The 21,733-nt window shown below is 47.9% G+C and overlaps 1 protein-coding gene across 7 annotated transcripts in view; it reads right to left on the bottom strand.

Annotated features, from left to right (window-relative positions):
- Window positions 1-21,733, bottom strand: part of rbfox3a (RNA binding fox-1 homolog 3a) — a 450,354-nt gene that overhangs the window by 20,658 nt on the left and 407,963 nt on the right. For 6 of the 7 annotated variants that reach the window (XM_046414287.1, XM_046414282.1, XM_046414283.1 and 3 more), the window contains 6 exons: window positions 15,917-16,168; window positions 8,428-8,571; window positions 4,614-4,667; window positions 1,848-1,940; window positions 998-1,058; window positions 856-909 (listed from right to left, as the gene is read on the bottom strand). In XM_046414287.1, the coding sequence (XP_046270243.1) occupies window positions 856-909; window positions 998-1,058; window positions 1,848-1,940; window positions 4,614-4,667; window positions 8,428-8,571; window positions 15,917-16,168 (658 nt within the window). The remainder of the gene's footprint in view (window positions 1-855; window positions 910-997; window positions 1,059-1,847; window positions 1,941-4,613; window positions 4,668-8,427; window positions 8,572-15,916; window positions 16,169-21,733) is intronic. The other variant, XM_046414288.1, reaches the window with a different exon arrangement.

Genomic DNA, 21,733 nt, shown 5'->3' with positions numbered 1-21,733 from the left:
GGGACGCGTGTGTGTATAATTATGAGGAGAAGATGTCGAAATGACGGGAGTGTTGTGGGGGAGGAGGAGGAGGCGTGTGGGAGGCAGGGGGTGGAGGCATGGAGAGGGTGAGGGGTTGGGGATGAAATAAAAATGATTGATGACTGCTTTCTGTCATGGACAGTTATTTAGAGGTTCGCCGTAAAGCTGTCCGGGGAATGAACAGATTTTAGTCTAATGAGCAGAAAGGAAAGCCGTTAAAGTGGCGCGATGTGCTCAGCACTTCTTCCAAATGAAATAGTACCATTTCCCCCTCATTAAAATGCAAAGGGTTCATATAACATACAGCAATAAAGCTGGCATGTCGAGGCAGAGGGAGATAGGGAAAACCCCACCGAGCTCATCTCGTTCCTCCATTACCGAGACCAGAAGGAATAGCGGCCTTCGACAGGGTAGGTGCCAACAATATCGCTCACTCAATCTCCCTTATTCGGTTAGCTCTGTAAAAGTCAATCTGGCGCACTTGGCAAATCCATCCACAGCAGCAGCCTCCTCAATCTGATAACAGTTGCAGGGGCGCTTGCTCTTGAAATCATTTTTTTCAGCTTTACAGTTGCACAGCGCGCAAACAATGGCTCAGGCTCCCTCAGCCACTCAGAGAGGCTTGGATCATCCACTGCTTATCTGGGCCGCTCTCAGATTCACTTTGATTTGAGGGGGAATTTCATGTTCAGTAGGTTCAGGATGAGCCCGATTGTAGAAATTCAGGGGTCAGATTGGGACTGGCTGCGGCTGATAGTGGCCTCAGGTACGGCGCAGGTGGAAGGCAGGGAGGAAAAATAATTCTCAGTGAAGCAGGAGCGGGAGGCGTCTTACCGGCGTACAGTTCAGGACCATAGACAGCTCCCACCACCGGGTTCAGCTTCCAGCCTGGCGAGCAGAGAGCAGAAAACTCAGCTGACTGTCAGAAATAAAACAGAAATCATTTTTAGGTTTTGCAGCACAGTTTGGCACTTACCATTCGTGTACGGGTTGGCCACTTTTTTGTTTGTCATCACTCGTGCTGTTGCATTGTTCACCTGTTCAGAGCGACAAAAGACACGGCCTGTTACCGCCGACCTCCACGTTCACTGTCCACGTGTCCGGGACGGGCCACAAGCAAGCAGCAAACCAAGACGACTCAAGGCAAACTCATAAAATAATAGATAAATAAATATATAAATGATTATGCAAATGTCTGTAGCACTTTGTGATGTGATTGAGTTTGGGTTCACCCTTTCATGAATTTATTCATCACTTCAGTTCTGTTGCAGATTATTAAATTACTGGAAAGAGGGGGGAAAGCATGCACCAGTTACCAACAGGTATGAATAAAAGAAAGAACATCCTCCAAATTCAGTAATTGGTTGGATAAACAAATGGATTCCAAAAGAAAAACACAGACAGTGCTTTGATTTTCCTCTGTTGACCTGATGAGAATGACTGAGTGCGGGAGCTCGACTCGTCTCAAACAAGAGCAGAATTAGAGCAGGCAACACTAAACGATGGTGACAGGGGAGTCTTCGCAGGTTTGACAGGAACCCAGAGGATGATGGCATGCACTCATTCTGCATTGTCAGGTAATGACGGACAGCCGGCGTGTCCAGGTTGACATGTATGGATCCCGCATTCCACTGAGAACAACTTATATGCACCATTATGCATACATGCATCCAGGCAGGCGCGCACGCACACACACACACACACACACATTCTGGGATGCAGATATCCACACACACACACAGCAGCCACATGCTAGCACATGGCTTCACAGGTTAGAGGAGGCAGCAGGCAGGAAGTAGAGAAAGATGGGAAAAAAATGAAAGCACCTCTATTTTGCGTCCCTCTACGATTGTACCGTTTAGTTTCTCCCGTGCACGATCAGCATCTGTGCTTGTTTCAAAAGTTACAAACCCAAAGCCCTGAGAGCGCCACGTTAGCCAGCGCCGACACAGGAGAAAAAGGACAAGGAAGGCATGGACACACACACACACACAGAGAGAGAGAGGAAAAAAGAAAGGGGAAGGGAGGAGAGAAGGGAAAGAGAGGTGAGAAGAGAGGAGTAGGTGAGCAGCAGCGGCGAGTTGTAAGCAGCCAGATTAATTAGAGGCAGTTAGTGAGGCGTCAGGAAACAGCAAACAGAGAGATCCAAGGAGGAGAGGAAAACGGTGACATGACCTCACACAGCAACACCAACAAACCTGCCTGCGTTACCCAATTAAACAGCACAGCTCCGGTGCCACGGGTGAATGTCAGGAAGCAGCGGATGCAAAACACCGCGTTAGCTGCCATAATAGTCGTATAATTATCCTCACAACTTGAGCGGCGTCTCCCTTTGAAGACGTGGGCAACGGGAGAAGGAGTGTGAATTCTCCGAAGAGAGATGTTAACTTGATCTCTGACTATTTCTAATCCACTGCTCTAATAAGTAGGACATTTTTATGGAGGCAAAATTACACCGGCCCATTGATGCGAAAAAGTGAATGGTGTCACCGCAAATACCATCCGCCATGATGGAGAAGAGCAAGGGTATTGACTTTAACCAAAATACACCCAACCCCCTCCTCCCCCTCTCAACTCTCCATCTCCCTCGCTCCCCCGGGGGGGTTTGTCACTTCCTTGAGTTATGTGGACTGGGATGCTGGACCTGAGCTCTATAGCAGGAGCAATAAGATATGCTGGCCAAACAAGCCCCGTTCCTTTGGTTTCTATATATACTTGTGGAGGTATGGGCAGGGGGAAGAGGGAGCATGGCCGGCGCTGCCTGATAATTGCTCGAGGATGTAATACATGTGAGAGATGGCGAGCGGTGTGATCTCGTATGCATACACAGGATCTCCGGGCTGCTATTCCTAGCATAAATAACGCGGGACCTGTCCTTGGGGGAAAGAGAGATAAAGAAATAAATTCAAAAAAGGAATTGAGGGCAAAATTAATCCTTTGGACATTCACCCGACTGTGGTTACCCCCTCTATCTTTTTTTTATCATGCACAAATAATTAGCTTACAAGAGGGGAGAGTGGAACCACCATTTTTCAAAGGAGACAAACATATTGAATGCAAATTGCCAAAGCTTCATAGGAAATAGATTGTTTATTAATGGCCTGGTAGGTTCATTATGTAGCACACAGGGTGCGGGAGAGAGAGAGAGGCATCATGGGTAATGGCTTTGTAGGGCACAAACAATAAATGCTTGTTACGGCGGAGGAGGCAGGTTTATCCGGTGCTCAATCTTGTCTGGCAGAGGGGGCTGAGTGCAGCAGCGTTGCCTGGGTGCAGGGCTGCCTGCATGCCTGTATACGAGCCCAAACTACTGCCAGGTATGAATGGGAATCAATAGTATTCATGCCTGAACACCCAGCCGGGGATCCTGTCTCCTTTATGAATGGGAAGCTGTGGAGCTTACTACACTCTATTAAAAGAACAGCTGGATGAGTAGCACTCGACTGTTCACACCGCCGCCGAGCTTCAGCTGTCCATGGTAGGTGGTTAGGAGACTGATACTGCGGCAGCGCCGGGGCTGCATTCCTGCTGGCTTCTAGCTACTCCTGCTTTTAAGGGTTCAGATTAGCTTTGAATTACACAATCAGGACTGTGCAAGAAAGATATTAGAGGGAGCAAATTTGATTTAAAAGGAATATTTCTGTTTTTCTGCACAACTGAGCTTCTTCTTCTTCTTGTCAATGAATCCCATGAAAAAACCAAAAGCAACGTACGTTATTCTTCTGTTGTCCAAATATCCTGAGCTCCAATGAGCTACCACGACCACACATCATCCTGCTGCGGGAAATGCTCACTGGAGCACCAAGTGTGGATTAATCCGCCACTGAAAGTAGTCCCCAACGGTCTCGTCCTGTCAGAGTAACATTTACTAAAAACTACAGCTGTTTAAGGAAACTATCAGGCTTTAAGAAATAAATCTGCCACTGAATGTTAAAGACTTACATCTTCCATAGGAACCGGTGGGCTTAAGGCTCAGAGACAAATGAGCACAAATGAACACATTGTTGGTTTCGGTCTTTTCATGGGATTTTGTTGGCAGCAAGAAAATTCTGCATCACGTCAAATGATCTCGGAACAATTTGTGTGCCTTAATCGAACATGTAAAAGCTTTCAGATGGCAAACACATCATGTCCTGCTTGCCCGAAGCTTGTAATGTGAGGTGAAAGTAGGATTAGCCTTCGGATATTTACTTGCAGAACATTCTGGAAAACATCTTTCTTATAGTACATTAAAAACAAAACAGTAAAACATGTTGGAGCAGCGGCTTCAAAGAGGAAGCAGCCCCTAAACAAGCAGTTAAATTCCATAAGCTTGAGGACCTGCAGCCTTCTGCTGGATTAAGTGAATTGTGAAACAGCTCAATAATGAATTGATTGACAGGGCTAATGATTCACAACTCGGGTTAGAGCTGCAACAACAAAAACAATAGGGAGGAGGGGAGACAGAGAAAGAGAGACATGGTGGATGCAGCTCTCCAGGACCAGGCTTAGGGACCACTACTCTCAGCCAATGTACACACTACACTAATGCCGTCATTAGGAAACAGAAGAAGTACATGGTAATGAAGCAGCTGGCGTTCTAGTTCACTTACCTTGGATCCTCGCTCATTAAAGATAATCTCCACATCTAAAATCTTTCCAAATTGCTGCAGAGAGAAAAGAAAAGGAGAAGAGAAGAGCGGGGCAGAGATGGAGTTAGAAACCCGGACGAGTGGAGAAAGAAAAACCATTAAGGCGATATGGAAATGTTGCTTTTGTGAGAAAATGGTGGTCAATTTGCATTTGTTAGCTTGGAAAACAGTTCTGTAAGGCGGCTGGCACGCTTGAAGAAGAGAACACATAGCTGCTGCTTTAATGCATTTTTGTATTTCTATCCAATACTATAAGATCACAGCATCTGTCAAAAATACTGGATCTTTGATTACATATCAGCATTTCTGATGTTTGTTTGGTTCCAGCACAAAGAGAAAAGAGAAGCATTGGATTACAGTTTGATGTTTGGGGAGATACGGAGGCCCCCTCCACCTTCGTGCTCACCTGAGGGAAAACTCCCTCCGTCAAGTCTCCCGAGCAGAAAGTTGGGAGGATCAGATCTGTATCTGTCTGTTCTTTATTCCCTCCTCCTCTCTTTTGTTTGTGTGCTCTCACAGTCAACAGGACTAAGGGCCAGTCCCCGGGGGTTAACATGCTCCAGCCTTTTCGATTTAACAGGCCTGCCTTTGGATCATTAGAAAACCGAGGAATGAAAGTAAACTGTAAGTTCCTCTAATGAGTGGAGTGAGAACGACTTTTAATTGCTGTCTACAATGGCCGTATTATTTCATTAAAAGTAATTACCCTGTCAAGCGGTCCGCGTCGCCTTCATTTCGGCACAACAGGGAAGAAATGGGCCTTCCATGTGGTCGACACTCAATGGGAATGGATGGATCGTTTGACTGAGCCACTAATAGGGGTTAGGAGGAGCTGGCTATTATCTGGCTGAAGTGAATGGAGTGGGCTTGAGGAGGTTTATGGGTTAGCGAAAATCATACGTTCCCTCCCACTTGAGAGGGTTACGCGGTGACCTCACCACATCGAGTTAAAGGAAAAAAAAAAAGGCTTGGTTATTTAAAACCTGCCCTCTTTCAGCAGGGTGCATCTCCTCCTCTATACATCTGCTGCTGAAAGGAGATTCCATAGATCTTATACACACATCTGCCTCATATGGCGCTCAGCTTCATTGATTTGAATGGGAAGCACTGGCTCGATCATACACACACACACACACACACACAGGCATTTATATCCCAGCGTGATGCCCCCTTTCTCGCCTGAGATGACAATGCTTTCCCCACGCAATGTGCAGATGCTAATTGTTTTAACCGAGCGTAATGGGCTTGTGGCGTCGATTAATTAGTTTCAGAGGAAGTCGTCTTTGTGGATTTCCACATGGCGCTGGGGACTGCTCGCTGCTCACCAGTGATCTCATGCACTTCCATCCCCACCCACCCACACACTCACACACACACAGAAACAGCTGCATCAGCAGCACCGATAAACAATAGCTTCAATGGGAGGAGCCTCCAGAGGGAGGACAAGGGAGGCTGACGTCATCTGAGAGGCTGCAGCCAGATCCATCCACACGCCACGAAAACAGTTTCATATTGATATGGAACTAAAAACGGAAGAAGGATCAGTGGCTCTGCATGGTTTTTACCTTTTATATTAACAGCTGGCCATTTTGGAAGTGGTGCTGCTGGATTTTAGACATTAGAAGGTCTGTGGGTGAAATCCCTTCCATTGCATTAGCGTTATTAAGTAACGCTCTGCAGAATCATATAGACTGGATTGATAATTGATATTTAGAAAGAAATGAGCAGAAACCAGTGGATGGTTAAATAAAAAAAACATTACACGTGTGCACAAAGTGGTTTGCAGTTAAGGAGCTGAACTCGTAAACACACTGATGGTCCTTTGATACGACGAGTGCTGAATGACATTACTGCACACTGTAGTCATTACGCCTTAAGCCTCCCAGTGTGGAAGCAACAAACAAGACTGACGCCGCTGCTGCTGAGCCCCAACCTTTGATTAGCTTCAATATCTTTAAGCTCTTCGGAAACCTATAATTACGCTGCAGCAGCCCTGTGTATTCAAACAGTGGAGTGCCATGTTCAGACACAGCAGTCAGTGTGACAGCCGGGTGGGGGGGGGCAGAGGTCCTGATTGCTCCGGGGTGTGCTGTGAGAGCCCTTACATGCACTGGGAGAAGCACTGCTGAAGAAGCCAGCCGCACAAACGAGGGCACCCTCGAGCAGCGCAGCATGGGCGCCGCATACAGCTCGCTCGATCGCTCGCTCTCTCGCACTTGGAGTGTTTTCATTTCCCCCGCACTCGGTAGCTCTCAGAGATCACAGTTTCTAATTACTGATTAAGGTCCGCTGTGGTCGTCCTAATGAGCCCTTCATTCAGCACCTCGTTAGAGGCTCACAGGTTTCCCCACACCCTTAATCCTGTGGCTTGCGGGGTGCATCTCAGGCCGTCGCGTCCTGTTTCAGGGCGCCCGGTGGTGAAACCTTTGCTGCCGTCACCGGAGAGGGTTTCTCCGTGTCGCGTAGGAGCAGATGGAGCTCCTGGTGGGATTTTGCCGTGCTGTAGGGGCCTGCTCCAGTGGGCCGTGTAGCACTCTCCTTCTACTCTGCCTGCCTGCATGTCTGTGGGTTTCACTCATGCGCAGCAGTAATGGCGTATTGAGCCGGTGGCGCTCCAGAAGCCATTAGAGCTGGAGGGATGAGGCTTTGCACACGCTGATCACACAAAGGCCCATTGTGGAGGCCATGTCAGAGGGTGGAGTGGACCAGCTATCTCCTTGCCAAGCTCTACCCAAGACAATCAATCCCACAATCCTCTGCTATGCCAACCGCTGAGAAGGGAAGGGGCGTGTAACAGGAGGGGCGGGGCACCACGTGGGTGAGGAGGGTGATTGAGGGGGACTGGGTGGGCTGCGATCAATGCGGTATCGTATATCTGCATGTGCCGGCCAGGCACACAAAGCCTCCGAGCTAATTACTGAGGCGATTTGGATTCCACACGACCTGCACCAGAGCTGGGAACAATAAAGCCAACAATCAGAGAGAGAGAGGGAGAGAGCAGCCATGTTGTGTGTAATTTATAAAGCCACAGCCAGGCCTCTCGAGTAATAAATATCAGCTGGATGTTGTCTTCATAAAGATGAGAATTAACGCCTCTGGGTTCTAATGGTCCAATTAGTGCATAACATTTAAAGTACATTTTTGGCAATCGTCTCCATTCAGATCCATTATCGTTATTGAATTGGGGATGTTTGGTTCAATTCTTATTGAGGCTTTTGTGAGGCACAGGAGTGAGCTGCTGAACCATTCATTGCCTCATTAATTGGGCGAGAGACAGAGGGAGAAAGAGAGAATATCTGGAATGCTGATATGAAATCTGATTTGTCTGCAGCTGACCACTCAGTGTGTGTAACCTCCAAAATGATAGAAGTAATTAAAAGTTAATTAATTTTAAAAAAGGAATTAACATTGTTCTCACCAAGCTAATTTCTGAGATCTGGAAACACGACATCCCTGCTGAAAAGAACAAGTCTGACAAACAAGTCGAGCAGTTGGCTAAGAGCTGCTTAAAACGTCTTTTAACCAGACCTCAGGTCGCCTCACCTGGCCTTTGTTGTGCGATTTAACCCCGCTGCTCGTTAGTGGAGGTGCTGTTTGTATTACCAACAAATCAGTTTCACCACCCGACCACCTGAATGCTTGTGCTTCAGACTTTGTTGCAGCGTTTGTTGTCGCTGTGTTCCCAGATCACAGGAACTAACGTGACGGAAAGGCCGAGCCCACAAACACACCACACATGCTGTAATAAACAGGAATTTTCCTTGAAGGTACTCACCCCAAACATTTGCCTTAGGTCAGGGTCTCGGAAGCGGAAGGGAATGTTGGAGACATGTAACCTTTTGGGCTGCTGCTTCTCTGAAGAGTCTGAGTGCTGGAGCTGGAGCTGCTGAGAGCCCTCTGTTTGCGTCACATCATCTGTCTGCCAGAGGGAAACAAACAGAGAGAAGACACAAGCTGCTCATTAGCTGCTACAGTAGACTGTACCTCCCGGTCCTGAAGTGCGAGGAGGAGGGGGGGTGAAACGGGGGGGTGAAACGGGAGGGTGGGTGTGGGAGGCCTGGCTAACTAACTTACAGCGTCTGCCATTTTTCAATCTGCCGAGAAAGCCAAAGCGATAAACAGCCGATGACTTATAGTGTCAAACCTGAGGTTGTGCATTACAAATCCACTTATTAATCTCTTGCACTTAGCTCTTGAGCAACAGGGGAAGATTGAAGGCGCTGACAAAAAGGCGTGGATATAGATCCCACAGAGCCCTGACACGTCTAGACTAAAGACACATTATTGGTGACGTTTGCACACAGCCATCAGAGTGCGAGGCCCAAAGCCCTCAGCGTTGTTGTTTCCATCATTATGCGAATGCTATGCTGACATTTCTATATAAATGACGTGTCTGATGTCAATGACAAATTCCACTTGTTTCTCTCGGTGACAGCAGTGATGGATTTCACTGAGGGTGCTGGCGGCTTGTCTGTTTAGATGGACCTTGTGTTTGAGGCACTTTCTTTTTTTTGATATATTTTCTGTGGACAAAACCTCATTGGTCAACAGCTCAGCTTATCCCCTCTTTTACTCACCATTCAGGGATAAGTCTATAATATCCTCATATTGGGAAAAATAGGTCATTTGTCAGAGTCATTTGACTGTTACTCAGGTTTGATTCATGTTCTCTAACCTGCTGTCTCCGCGGTTAAAGGGCCAACTTGTAAAATATGGCCAGAATTCAAAGGCAGCTCCAACATTGTAGGAAGCAGCAGATCACCAAAGCGACCATCAATTACTGCCCACTGCAAACAGTGCAGTAACTGTAGTAACCTCTGGATGTCGCTATAGCTACCTGTAGCTCAGTTTGCCGTACGCTAGCGGAGGAGGTGGTTAACAGCGGCTTCGACGAGGACCGTGACACAGCAGGGACAGGAGTTTAAGCAGCTAAAGGATTTGCTCAGAGAGAGAAATGACATCGAAATCATTTACATTTTATTTGCGGATTAAACAAACAAGATGTTTTTAATTTGAGCTTTGTATTTTATTTTTGAGTTTTTATTTTGAGCTTTAAAGGCACCGGTTGGGCCGTGGCGAAAGGAAAACGCAATCAGCAGCAAACCAAAGCTCTGATCTGCCTCAGTTCACCCTGAAGATGTTCTCCACATCTGTCACAGCATCATACCACTTTGGTTTCTGAGAGAGGGATACAGTTACTCTCCTGACCACAAGAGGTCACTCATCAGGAAAACATAAAGTTTGTTTTTAGCATTTGAACAAACAGGCACTGCTGTGGTTTTTCTGGCCTCCATCCTGCACATGACATCCCTGTCAGTGACTCTGAGAGGGACTGAACAACGACAGACAGAAAGGAGGTGGTGGGGATGAGAAAGGAGAGAGTGGAAGTGGCAGATACTGAGCACAAAAGCTGTTTGAATGTGATATGTAAACTGCAAGGTCTCCTGGGAAGTGCTCTCTGAGCATGGCAAACACACACCATACACCAGCTGGGAAGTCACACACACAGACACAATCTTGTACTGAGATCCAGACGTGAAAAGGGAGTAGGTTGTTACCAGAGTACAAATGGTTCAGATGACACGCACGCACGCACACACACACACACACACACGCACACACACACACACACACACACACACACACACACACACACACACAGATAACCCTGCTCTGAGGCTGTCAGATGGCTGCAGGCCACTCTTAGTGATACATTTCCCACCATTTAGGAAATGGGGTAGGGATTTATTCATTATAATTCATCATCACAGTATTATCATTATCATCATGATCGTAATGATGATCGCCTTTATTATTCTCATTATCATAATCACAATCTCCACTGTAATGGCCGTCATTTATTTGGCTTTTATGGCCCATTCCGAGATGGTGACATACATTGTTAGCAGTGACAGTTGTTTGATTCAAGGTCCCACTCTGTCTCCCCTGCAGCCATCCAGGTAGGACAGGTTGGCGGCAGCTACCGAAGTCCCGCCCACGCTTGACGGCGTCTGGACCAGAGGTCAACAAGTGGCGAAGGACACAGGAGCCGGATGATGCACCGAGCCGGCGGGCCGGCTGGTACGGAGTGGATTTGTGAGAGAGAGAGAGACGGGCGGAGGGGTCTTAACTCTGCCGTGTCCTCGTGTGCTGGAGGTTAATAGCCTGAGTAGCCATGTTGGGCCCCGGGGGTGACACATTGCAGACAGATGCTGGGACCGTGGAGGGTGACAAGGTACCAGAGCCCCGTGGGTCAATCTGTTTCATCGGTCACACATGACACTATCGACCTTTAGCGTATGTTGCCAGACTACTGAGCACCTCTGTCCTCCAGCTCTGTCTGTCTGGCTTTTTATCACGGCGAGCGCAGTCGTGTGTTTGCAAACATCCAGATTAACTTTCACTCGGCGCTCAGACAGGCCGGCAGCGCGCTGACACTGGGGGCAAATACACATATGGAGAACACAAATACCGAATTGCTGACTCCCAAGCACCAGAGACTGCATCCTACTAACTCAATAACTCGGAGTGTCACTGAGATCTGGGATGCTCTGCTCCCGAGGCTCCAGCCTGCCTGCCTGCCTGGTTGTGAGACGGTGGTGTTGCAGTGGAAAATAATTACCTCCGTATTACCATAGGAGGCCACCTTCAGCGGCACTTTACTGTCCCGACAGCTGCTGTCACGGGGAGGAGGAGGTGGGATGCAAAACACGGCGTCACCGCCGAAGCCAGCAAACCAGAGAGTGAGAGAGCTGTCAGCTCCGGCAACTCTGCGGCTTCCTGTTCAGTCATTTCTCTAAAAGACTCCCTTGCTGTTATTTGCAAATCGCCTGCAAAGTGCTCTGCTCAGCACTTTCCCCCTCCTCGCAGAGTGGCATTACAAGAGCATAATTGAAACTATCTGATTGGAATGCTGCCAAGCAGGTAGATTACATCCGATTAAATAGGGTGGGGATACTGAGTCCTCGCACACAAGAATTATAATGCCTGAGCTTTAATTCATTATTTTCCTCTCCCAGTCCTCCTCTGTTTGTTTTCGTTTTCTAAAGAAGCTGCAAATATATCTCCTCCATCACCTGAGAGAGTGTGGAGCAGAGGGGCCACCCCCACCATCACCTCCCCCACCTCCTCCTCCTCCCTGATTCATGTGAAGCTGAAGTTAAAGTCACGTTCATTTTCTGCATGTTAGCTCACGGCGAGCTGCTGAAATGGACACCAAACTCTCCTACCTGAATATTAAAACACGTCTGTTTTTAACTTAAAGTCAAAGATATGAAAATAAACTACAGCTCGTACGGTGAATTCCAGTGTGACACGTCACCAGAGGAGAAAGGAATAAAGTATTAAATACTCTGTAAAAGTACCAAAGTACTGGAATCATCATCAGTGGTTCCCAAACTGTTTGCTGCCCTCACAAACCTGTCAGGTGATCATCAGTTTTGTTCAAACTGGATGTTATTTAACTGTTCACGTTACATTCTTTCACACTCTTAAACTGTCAGCGTTTACTTCCACTCGGTCAAGTCTGAATTTGTGCCACGACCACACGGAGGCCACATTAATCGTTACAGCTGACTCGGTGTGTGGGCGTAGTTTTTAATCAAATCAAACATTTAATTCTTTTTCATTTGGTCGAGTTACTCTGCAGTTTCTCCCTCAGTCAAAAGCAGAAGTACCCACTGGGGTACAAGAATCACTTACTTCAAGTAGCAAAAGTAGAAGTACTCCCTCTGCAGAATGGCCCATTATCAGAATATTATATTATATTATATTATTGGATTATAATTATTGATGCATTAACGTGTTCATCTCTTCAGAAGTAAAGTGTGTTAAACATTGTACTTGTACAGTACTTCAGTCAGTACACACAGGTACTTTCCACCACTGAGGGTAGGTTTCAGATCCCGGGTCACTTTGGGACGAGTTCAGACTATGACGCAGCGTTTTGGTCCCACAGGATGCTGACATTAGCGGCAGCTCAGGCTCATGGGTGATGCAGTATTTAGACCCATGTTAAACAGACATGGAGACCAAATCTGACGTCTTTGAAATAAACCTGAAACAGTTCAACTTTAAACGATACGTGTGGGGACCTTCTGTAGGTGTTTTTACAGTCAACAAATCCCATCAAAAGACCAAAACCTTCTAACGTCGCCTCAAAAAACCAAAAGTCTGTGTTGTGGTTCAAGATCTGCTAAAAACACATCAGTGAGCCGCACACTGATGCACTACCATGAACACACACACACACACACACACACACACACACAAGAGCTGATTTTACCCCCCCCCCCCCCAAAAAGCCTGATTTTCGCCTGTTTGTTTGATAAAAACTACAACGAGCAGATGTGTTAAGATACTGAACCCTTTAAAAAAATGAAACTGTATGTTTGTGAGCTGCTTTTTAAAGATTTATGTCTCCTGTAGGAGCCAGTGAGAGCTGCAGACAAGTGAAGACATGTGAGACACTGTTGTTGGTTTTGGTCTTTTCAGGGGATTTGTTGCCAGTAAGGGAAATCTAGAATAACAGCAGTCTTATCCTTCAAATCATCATCCAGAAGAGTTATTACAAATGGTCATACAGTTGGGGGCAGGACTGGAGGGTGGGGGTGGGGGGATCAGTGGCTCCTCCTGCCTGCAGATAGTGCAGTCACTCCCTTTTTGATGGCGGCCGACATGCTGCCATCAGCAGCCCCGCTGAAAGCTACACCACCCATCAGAGCTGAGCGGGTGCATGTGCAGGAATGTTTGCATGTGCTCGCCTGTGTTTTCTGCATGCCCTCGTGTGTTCGTGTGTGTGTGTGTGTGTGTGTGTGTGTGTGTGTTATCACAGTCCCCCAGAATACCCTTTGGAAAGTCTTCATGCAGCTGACACGGGCTGTGAAAAATCTGGAATTGAGAGCTGCCCTAACGCCACTGCCTTAATTTGTTATCTGAAAAGAGAATGATTACTCATGAAATTCAACCAAACTTCAGACTATTTGAACCGAGCCAGATAACGAGCTCGGGTTTTTTTCTCCAGCAGAGCTCGCTGGCAGCCCTCTGCTACCCTCATCTCTAAGGATTTGGAGAAAAGTTGGGGGTTGCCTCTCTTCCTCAAGTCGCCTGCTTTCAAGTCAGCTTGTTTGAACATGGCACAGAGCGAGGTCCCAGAGGTCTGGCTCTGGACAACGCCACCTTCCCACTATAGACGAGCGACTGGTAGACACAGGCTGAAACAGAGAGGGGAAAGAGTCCCTGCGCCTCATTAAAACACACACTCTCAGCGCTCTCTGCAGGGAATTCACGCAGAATCCATACGTTGTCACTGAATTTTCTCTCTCTCTCTCGACTCTTTTTAAGTCTTTAAGTTGAGAAGATGTGCAGAGTAAAGCGTTGTCGTGGGGTAGAGAAGCTGAGCGCAGCAGAGTCGAGCCCGGGGAGGAGGGTGTCTGACGGGGGGAGGAGGAGGAGGGGGGAGTCGCTGATCTGCTCCCTCAATCTGTGTTTCTGCAGGGTGCCCTAATCAAAGGCACCCGGGCCCGTCTGTGGCACCCACAGCAAACAGGCTGGGTCTGTCATTAAAGCTGGGAAACACAGCGGTGGGCGACACTACACCAGCGGCCCCCGAGGATTAGACTCTCTGTTTACACCCCACTAATCTCATCCCTCCGTCCTGCTGCAGAAGAAGATGGGTGGAAGTGGGGAGAGCGTGGATGCGGAGAGTGAAGATGGAGGAAAGAGGGGAAGTGAAGCCAAGGCGAGCTCTCATCTCTCCATGGCCACCATCTCTGGGCTTTCTTCACAGCGGGCGAACAGATGAAATGAAATCAAATGGAGAGAGTGAGGGGAGACGGCGAGAGATAGCGAGCGGAGGAGTGGTGTACAGTGTCGGGGGGAGGAGGGGGAGGAGGGAGAGGAGGGGGAGGAGGAGGAGGAGGGGCCGAGCCTCCTGCCAAGTCTCCCCTCACTTTAAACTCTCTTGTGTGTGTCAGCCATTACTGTAAGTGCGGCTCATAACCACGGAGCAGTTGCAGAGCGTCACACAAATCTTCAAATCAAACATTGCTACATTACAGGCCGATGATGATACGCCACGCGGTGCTATTGCTCTGCCTGTGCTGCATAAGCACTTTTCTGCCGCCAAATGTTCGCAGCCATGCGGTAATTGTGAGGCTGGGAAAATGGAGTTATTAACAATGCTCTTTATGAGTGACCCAGATCCGTCTCAGGAGAGCGGCGGCCTCGCCGTGACCTCTCCCAGCAGGTGTTTTCACGCTACAGGAGAAAAGGGGGTTTGAAGGTCTTATTTTTTTCATCTCGGTCGGCATTATCCGTCTCTAAAGTTTGAAGCTAAGTCGTCCTCCGTTTTATCTGCATCTGCCTCTCGTGGGGGTAACTCCCAGGTCAAGTCGTTTCACATGAGGGTGTCAACAGACGAGGACGAAAGGAAATGAAACGTAAACTACAAGCCGGGAGTCTCAGGGTGCAGCCAGCAGGGCTGCAACTAAAAATTATTTCATCATTTCTCTGTGCATCAGTTTCTTAATTAATCGATTGTCCGGTCAGATATGATGACAGATGTCTCATTTTGTCCCACAAATGTCAAGCTTGTCACTGAAGGCGTACAGAGACAAAATATTCACTTTAGAGGGGCTGAAATGACGATGATGATGAGTTTGGACCTTCGTTCTGTCCTGTCGCAGTTTGACAGAAGACAACAGGATGAATTTACAAATGATTGAAGTGTCAGCCTTGTTCAGTGCTCTTTCGACATAACTTGTTTATGAAGTATGTGTAATAGTATAACATTCTGATTGATGCAGTGAGCTGGAATTATTATTAATTCATTTCCATTTTAATTTCTACATTTTGTGGGAATTTTACGGCCGTATACTTTCACTGTTAAACTGGCTGAATGGTGCTTTGAATGTGAGCGCTGAGCTGGATTGTGTGAATGTTGTGCGTTTCTGTGCAACACAGAGATGTTGCTTCATGGCACTAAACAGGAAAAGAGCAAACTTCTTCCAGCCTCAACTTCCCCCAGTGAAACAAACCAAGATCGAGCTTCCTGTCACGCTGACTCTTTTCTCTTTCCTTGTTTAGAATCACAACTTTGGCTGTTTTGTACAGCTGTTAAAAACAAAACAAACACTTCCTTTGAGCGACAGTAAACATCATCTCATGAGAGTCATGTGAGAGATATAATAATAGATAGAAATAATGTATTTTACTTGCTGACAGCGTGTTGAGAACAGTGTTTGCAGATGATGGAGGACACTGACCGGTGCGGTCGTGGTGGCGGTGATGGCGGGCGTGCTGTTGTCAGTGCCGGCCGGCTCGCTGTGCGTCTGTGTGGGCGTGTACAGGGTCATGGCGTGCTCAGGAACCCGACTCTGCCCGGTGTAGTCCTGCGCTGGAAGCGGGTGCGGCGCCGCGAACTCTGCGGGGATGCCGTTCTGTGGGGGAGGCGGGTACTGGGCTGGAGTGTACGGCTGGGCCATCGCTTCTGGGGGGTTGGTGGCCTCTTGGTTACCCTGCGAGAAACACACAACAGGAGGCGAGTGTTAGAACTGGAGCCGTGATCAAAGTTAAAGTACACACTTTGATTGTACAAGCAGCGTGAAAGACGTGCGAGTTCACCAGCGCGATTCAGAAAGCAACTGGGGAAGAGTTGTCCTGCAAACCAACTAAGTCAGGGGGGAAACAGCCATCACACCACATCTCGGCTCAGATTAGAGAATTCCTTGATCATGGCTAATGAACACAGTTTACGTGGTACAGCACGGCTGGCTGTTGGAGGGGCAAGAGTCAGGGGGAATCTCAATTGCACTCGTGGCAAAGCACAAGAGGAAAGATCAATTAATTGATAAAATTTTGATTAGGGCCTTTGATTTCAATGGCAGGTCTGTTAAAGTAGCAGCTGCTCCTCCAGCGAGCTCCACTTCCCTACGCTGAAAATGTCCCAGCGTCTCGCTTTGTGAGCTTCCTGTCCCTGCTTTTGTTTCTGTCGCAGGGGTTTCTCAACACGAGTGGCAAACTGAGAGCTCTTTGAAGCCTCTTAGTGCGGCGATTCTCAACCGGGGACAGACTGCGGAGGGGCTCAGCGCGTTTAAAAAAAGCAGAACGGTTAATTTGATTTAAAAAAATACCGAGTCAGCTGTGACAGTTAACTTAGGCGTTATGAGTGTGTGAAAACTAAATGCGAGTCCAGCTGTCGTTTGTCCATGTGGCTTTATAGTACGAATCCAAACTTGACCAGACACTGACAGTTTAACTGTATGCAACCGTCCACTATTGCGTCCTCTTTCATTTGATCAGCGGTTACCCAAGTTTAAACGAGCACATCTGGACCTTAACGGGTGGTGGTGCTGACGAAGGGGTACACGGCTGTGCTGGAACGTCTGCCCCAAAGTCGCCGGCTTTCATTCTGAAGAACCTTGGCAACAAAAAATTAATTGTGACGCCGCCTTTTGTCAGTCCATTAAAGACTCGCTTCAGTGGGTACCCAGAAGAAAGTTTGATTCTGAGCTCTCGTCTTATTGGTGAAAGTCCAGCACATGTTTTTTAGTCTCTGCTCCTGACTTAAGTGATAGATGGCCCCTTGCAATGAAGCAGTTCCACAGACCCTTTGTCTCGTGTGGATGCTTGAGATGATGAGCTGCAGAAATAATGGACTTTTCTGGCTGGTGCACATTGTTAAACTCAGTAATGGCCGGACTACAGAAGTGCGTGTCTTATTGTTGCGAAGCGCCAGGCTCTCGCGAATCCCGACTAATGAGCAGAACAGTGAGATCAGTGCTACTGGAGCGGATATCCATCCCAACATTAAAAACGCAGAGGGAAAAAGGTGAGACAATAACACTGAAATCCAATAACACCCCTGCAAATACCCTCAATCAGATTTAAAGATACAAATCATGCGAGCACAGTGCATAGCTCTTTTGATAAGAGAGCAGAAGGAAAAAGCACACAATAGCAGCCAGAAGTGAGGGTTTATGATTGGAGAAAAACAATAACAGTAAACAGATAGAGAAGTTTCTGTCTCTTCCTTTACAAGCTGGCTGGGGATGGTGAGATAGGAGATAAATGTGTTTTATTCTCTCACTTTTTCTCTTGCTGCCGTGCTGTTTGGCCTCTTTCTGGAGCTTTCCACAGAATCTGGGCAGGAGGAGGCTCTGGTTTTAATGAGAGAGCTGAGCAACGCTGTGCTGTAAATGTGGTGGAAATAATTCTACTCTGACGTGTTGGCAAACAAACCTCGGCCTAAACTGTGCTCTGCCAATTAAGGAAATGCTCCATTATCTAAATGAAAAAAGAGAGAAGCCTTGAGCGAGGAGGAGGAGGAGGAGGAGGAGGAGGAGGAGGAGGACTGACCAGCTTCCTGCAGCCGGCGAAGCCTCAAGGCTGCTTCGGCTGTAAGAGTGGACCCTCACTCCTGCGTGACCTAATCCCCCCCCTTCTCTTTTTCATTTTACTGTATTCCTGCCGTGGGTTTTCTCCGGGTTCTCCGGCTTCCTCCCACAATACCAAAAACATGCACATTAGGTTAATTGGCTACTCTAAATTGCCCCTAGGTGTGAGTGTGAGAGTGTGTGGTTGTTTGTCTTTGTGTGTTGGCCCTGCGATTGACTGGCGACCAGTCCAGGGTGTACCCCGCCTCTCGCCCGTAGTCAGCTGGGATTGGCTCCAGCTCCCCCGCGACCCTCACGGATAAGCGGTATAGAAAATGGATGGATGGATGTATTCCTGCCTCCTCCCGTCTCTCCCTCAATCCCCTCCTCCCCCTTTCCCTTTCATGCTCATCTCTTCCCACCCCCCCCTTTTATGCAAAAAACTTTTTTAATCTCTACCCCTGTGCTCTACTTTTCCTCTCCCTCCAGTCATGGCATTATATAACACACTTGCATTGCAGGGCATCCTAATTCAAGGAAGCTCTTGATGTTGGCAATTTTCGACTTCTAAGCGCCCATTTTAAAGGAGAATGGGGTTGGTTACCTAAAAAAAGATGCACCTCCTGGTACGACAGCTGAAAGTACCACCAGAGCCCCCCTTTGAACCAGCCCGTGCAAACCATCAACACGCTGGTGCTCGACCGTCCAGCAGAGACAGGAAGCTCGGCGGTGCTGCGTTTGACTGTTTGCACATCAAACACTGTTCGCGGCATTAAGGAGATCAAAGCTTCAGTTACGTCTTTTGTTTAGTCGCTGTCAAGGTCTTTGTCCGTGCTCCTGACGGGTGCTTGGAAGAACTTGCTGAGGAGTTACTGAGTGTCTTTACATGCCCGCGAACACACGCATAACGATGGGGCATCAATCAAGAGCGCGTATGCGGGGGCGTTCAGACGTGGGTAAAAACCCACTTGGGTTGGAAAATGTTGGACTCAGTATCATATCATACACACAGTATGTGCAGAATCAGCAGGTTGTCTTCAGTCTGAAGTGTTTTTACGCCAGAATTAGCAAGTAAATGCAGGAGTTTTAGAAGCCGGTAACCTCACACACGAGTGACGTTCAGCATCACAAACACAGGAAAACAACACAGAGGCCAGTCATGCTGGCTACTTTTCACATCTTCTCTTGTTGAATCTCAGCACAGAACTTTTCTGCTTTGCACCATAAAACAGGTGAGAATTACCTCCATGTTGGGAGTGATGTTTCCATCACTGCCTGTCCGAGCTGGAGCGCACACATTAATCCCTAATGTCACACAGGAATATAAGCCAACCGTACGACAAAAGCCCGTGTGTGTGTGTGTGTGTGTGTGTGTGTGAAGTTATCCTTGTTAGTTCATGAGTGAGAAAATGAATATTTTGGAGCTCTTACTGTCCTGCCTGCGATTGCTGCTGAGCCCGTTTCTCATTTGCTGGATCCTCGGCTGCGTATCTGACAGTCTCTTAGTTTAGGGAAATCTATGATGAAGTTTACTCTCCTCAGTGGCAGCACTGGTTACTGTTCTGTTTCTTCAGGCCTCAGTTCTGCATTAGTCATGACACGTTGTACTAAACTTGTTAAATCATCCTCTGACTTCAAGTGCGCTTGTGTGATGTGAATCTAAATGTGAATTGTTGCACTCTCAGGGCACGCGGTCCAGTGTATCTGTGTCAGGTCTGTTGCTATTTGAGCCTTAAACAAGAGCAAAGGACTGCGACAGAGAAAAAGTGACACACAAACGGGATAACAGCCTGGAGCTCGGTTTGGGAGAAAGAAAACTACCAGAATGTTGTAGCACCATGTCGCTTCTGTTTCAAAGGGCAGCAAGGCAAAAAGCAAGGGGGCGGAGAGTACAGGCCTCATTAGCGAAACACAAAGTAACACTAGCTCTCGTATGATCTTCGCCTTCCTCTGATGTATGTGACAAACGAGTTATTCGACTGGAAATGAACTGGGAGAAGAAAAAAGGCCCATGCAAATCAGGGGAGTTGTGCTCGTCCCAGTGCGACCACGCGCCCTTTTCGCTCGGGCTGACTCGCCGTCGTCAAGATAATCCGTGGTGCCTAATGAAAGGCCCTCCGTGACAAACCAGTCAGGTACGCAGCACGTCTCATTCCACTGGAAGTGACTGCTGTTCATTATGGCTGCCAACAAGCTCTTTGAGTTGTTGTTGTTGTTGTTGTTGTTGCACTGGGATCCTGGTGAGTGTCTCTACCTGCAGGCCTGTTTATGGGAAGAGAGCGGGTCCCTTTGCGGCTCTTTAACGCCCCCCCTCCCCCCCTCCCTCCATGGCTCACTGCCATGAGCCACCTAAACCTCGTCCCCATGGGCACAACGACGAAGAATAAAGGCAGGGAGAGAAACCTTTATCGATCTCCCATCCTTTCCAGTCCTCTTTCCCTCCTTCCCTCCATCTCTCCTTTCACCCTTTCTACTGCTATTACTGAAGAGCACAATAAAAAACACTATCTCTGATCTTAAGCACTCTGCCTGTGTAAAATTGGATTGGAAACCCTTACTTAAGAAGATCACTTCTGGAGCAGTGTTTTTGTGTTTACAGTCAGCGTCAGGAGCCAAGAGGTCAGGATGGCGTCGTGGCGATGCCCGCTGCCGAGAGAAACTCCCGGCGCTACGGAGAGAGACTTTCTCTGGTGCTAACCCCGGCGTCGATGGTCAAGGCTATATTCCATCTCAGCAGGTACAACAGCTTGGCCGCTCGCCAGCAATCTGTGATCCTCTTTAGCGGCGCCGGGAGGGACCGTGTTGAGAGGCCGAGAGGAGATGGGCTGTGCAAATACAGGAGCTGTTAGGAGGAACTCATATCGGCAGAGTGCTGCACTGACTCATACGTGCGATGGAGGGGTCAGAGAGCAACGCAAAGGCAAAATACGGCAGGCGACTAATTGCGTTGCATTGAATCCGGAGGGAAATCACTCAAATGGGAGCGGGCTGATCAATCTCTGCAATCCCGGCCGTGATGGAGTGGGCAGCTTTATGGCTTCGGCTCGGTCACACGCAGCTGGGATCATTTTTCAGCAACGGCCTTCCTGCTTTCCATGGATCCTACTGTATGACACTAATAGTCTCAAGCAATTCTATACACTAAGCAATTCAAACAGATTTATGAACAGCTCTGCAGTGTTTCTGCATAATCCAAACAGCATGAATACTTTAATGTTGACTTAACATAAAGCGTCGGCGTCTGATTCCTGCACAGGAAATGTACACAAGCAGCTTGCTTTGTCGGAGTGCAGATGACATAACATTTTCCAATTTAATCTTAAGCTTTTCATCGTGCACTCAGCGTTCCTCTCTAGAACAATGCTCATTTGGTTTTAATGACCGCCTGACAGTGACAGTGGCAAACTTGTGACAAATCCCGCTGGGCCGTCACAGCACAAACTCAAGCTGAGTTTATAGTGAAAAGTGTAACGCAGCTCAGCGGAGGCCAACGCACGGCAATCAGTTGATGCAACACGAACGAAACACTGAGTGGTTTTCAGGCAGCTGCATGAAAGCCTCTTGTTGTCCCCGGCTCTGCTGCTGATGCTCGGTTAATTGTAGCCCCGCGCAGAGACAGGCAGGCAGGCGAAAAGACGGCCCGAGAAGATTTCCACAGGCAACTGGCATTCATTTTGTCTTGAAGGCGCATAAATAAAGGCTGTCTAG

Source organism: Scatophagus argus, chromosome 16 (assembly GCF_020382885.2).
Source record: "Scatophagus argus isolate fScaArg1 chromosome 16, fScaArg1.pri, whole genome shotgun sequence".
NCBI lineage: Eukaryota > Metazoa > Chordata > Actinopteri > Scatophagidae > Scatophagus > Scatophagus argus.
The sequence above is the reverse complement of the archived record's forward strand: the minus strand, read 5'-3'. Positions and strand labels throughout refer to the sequence as shown.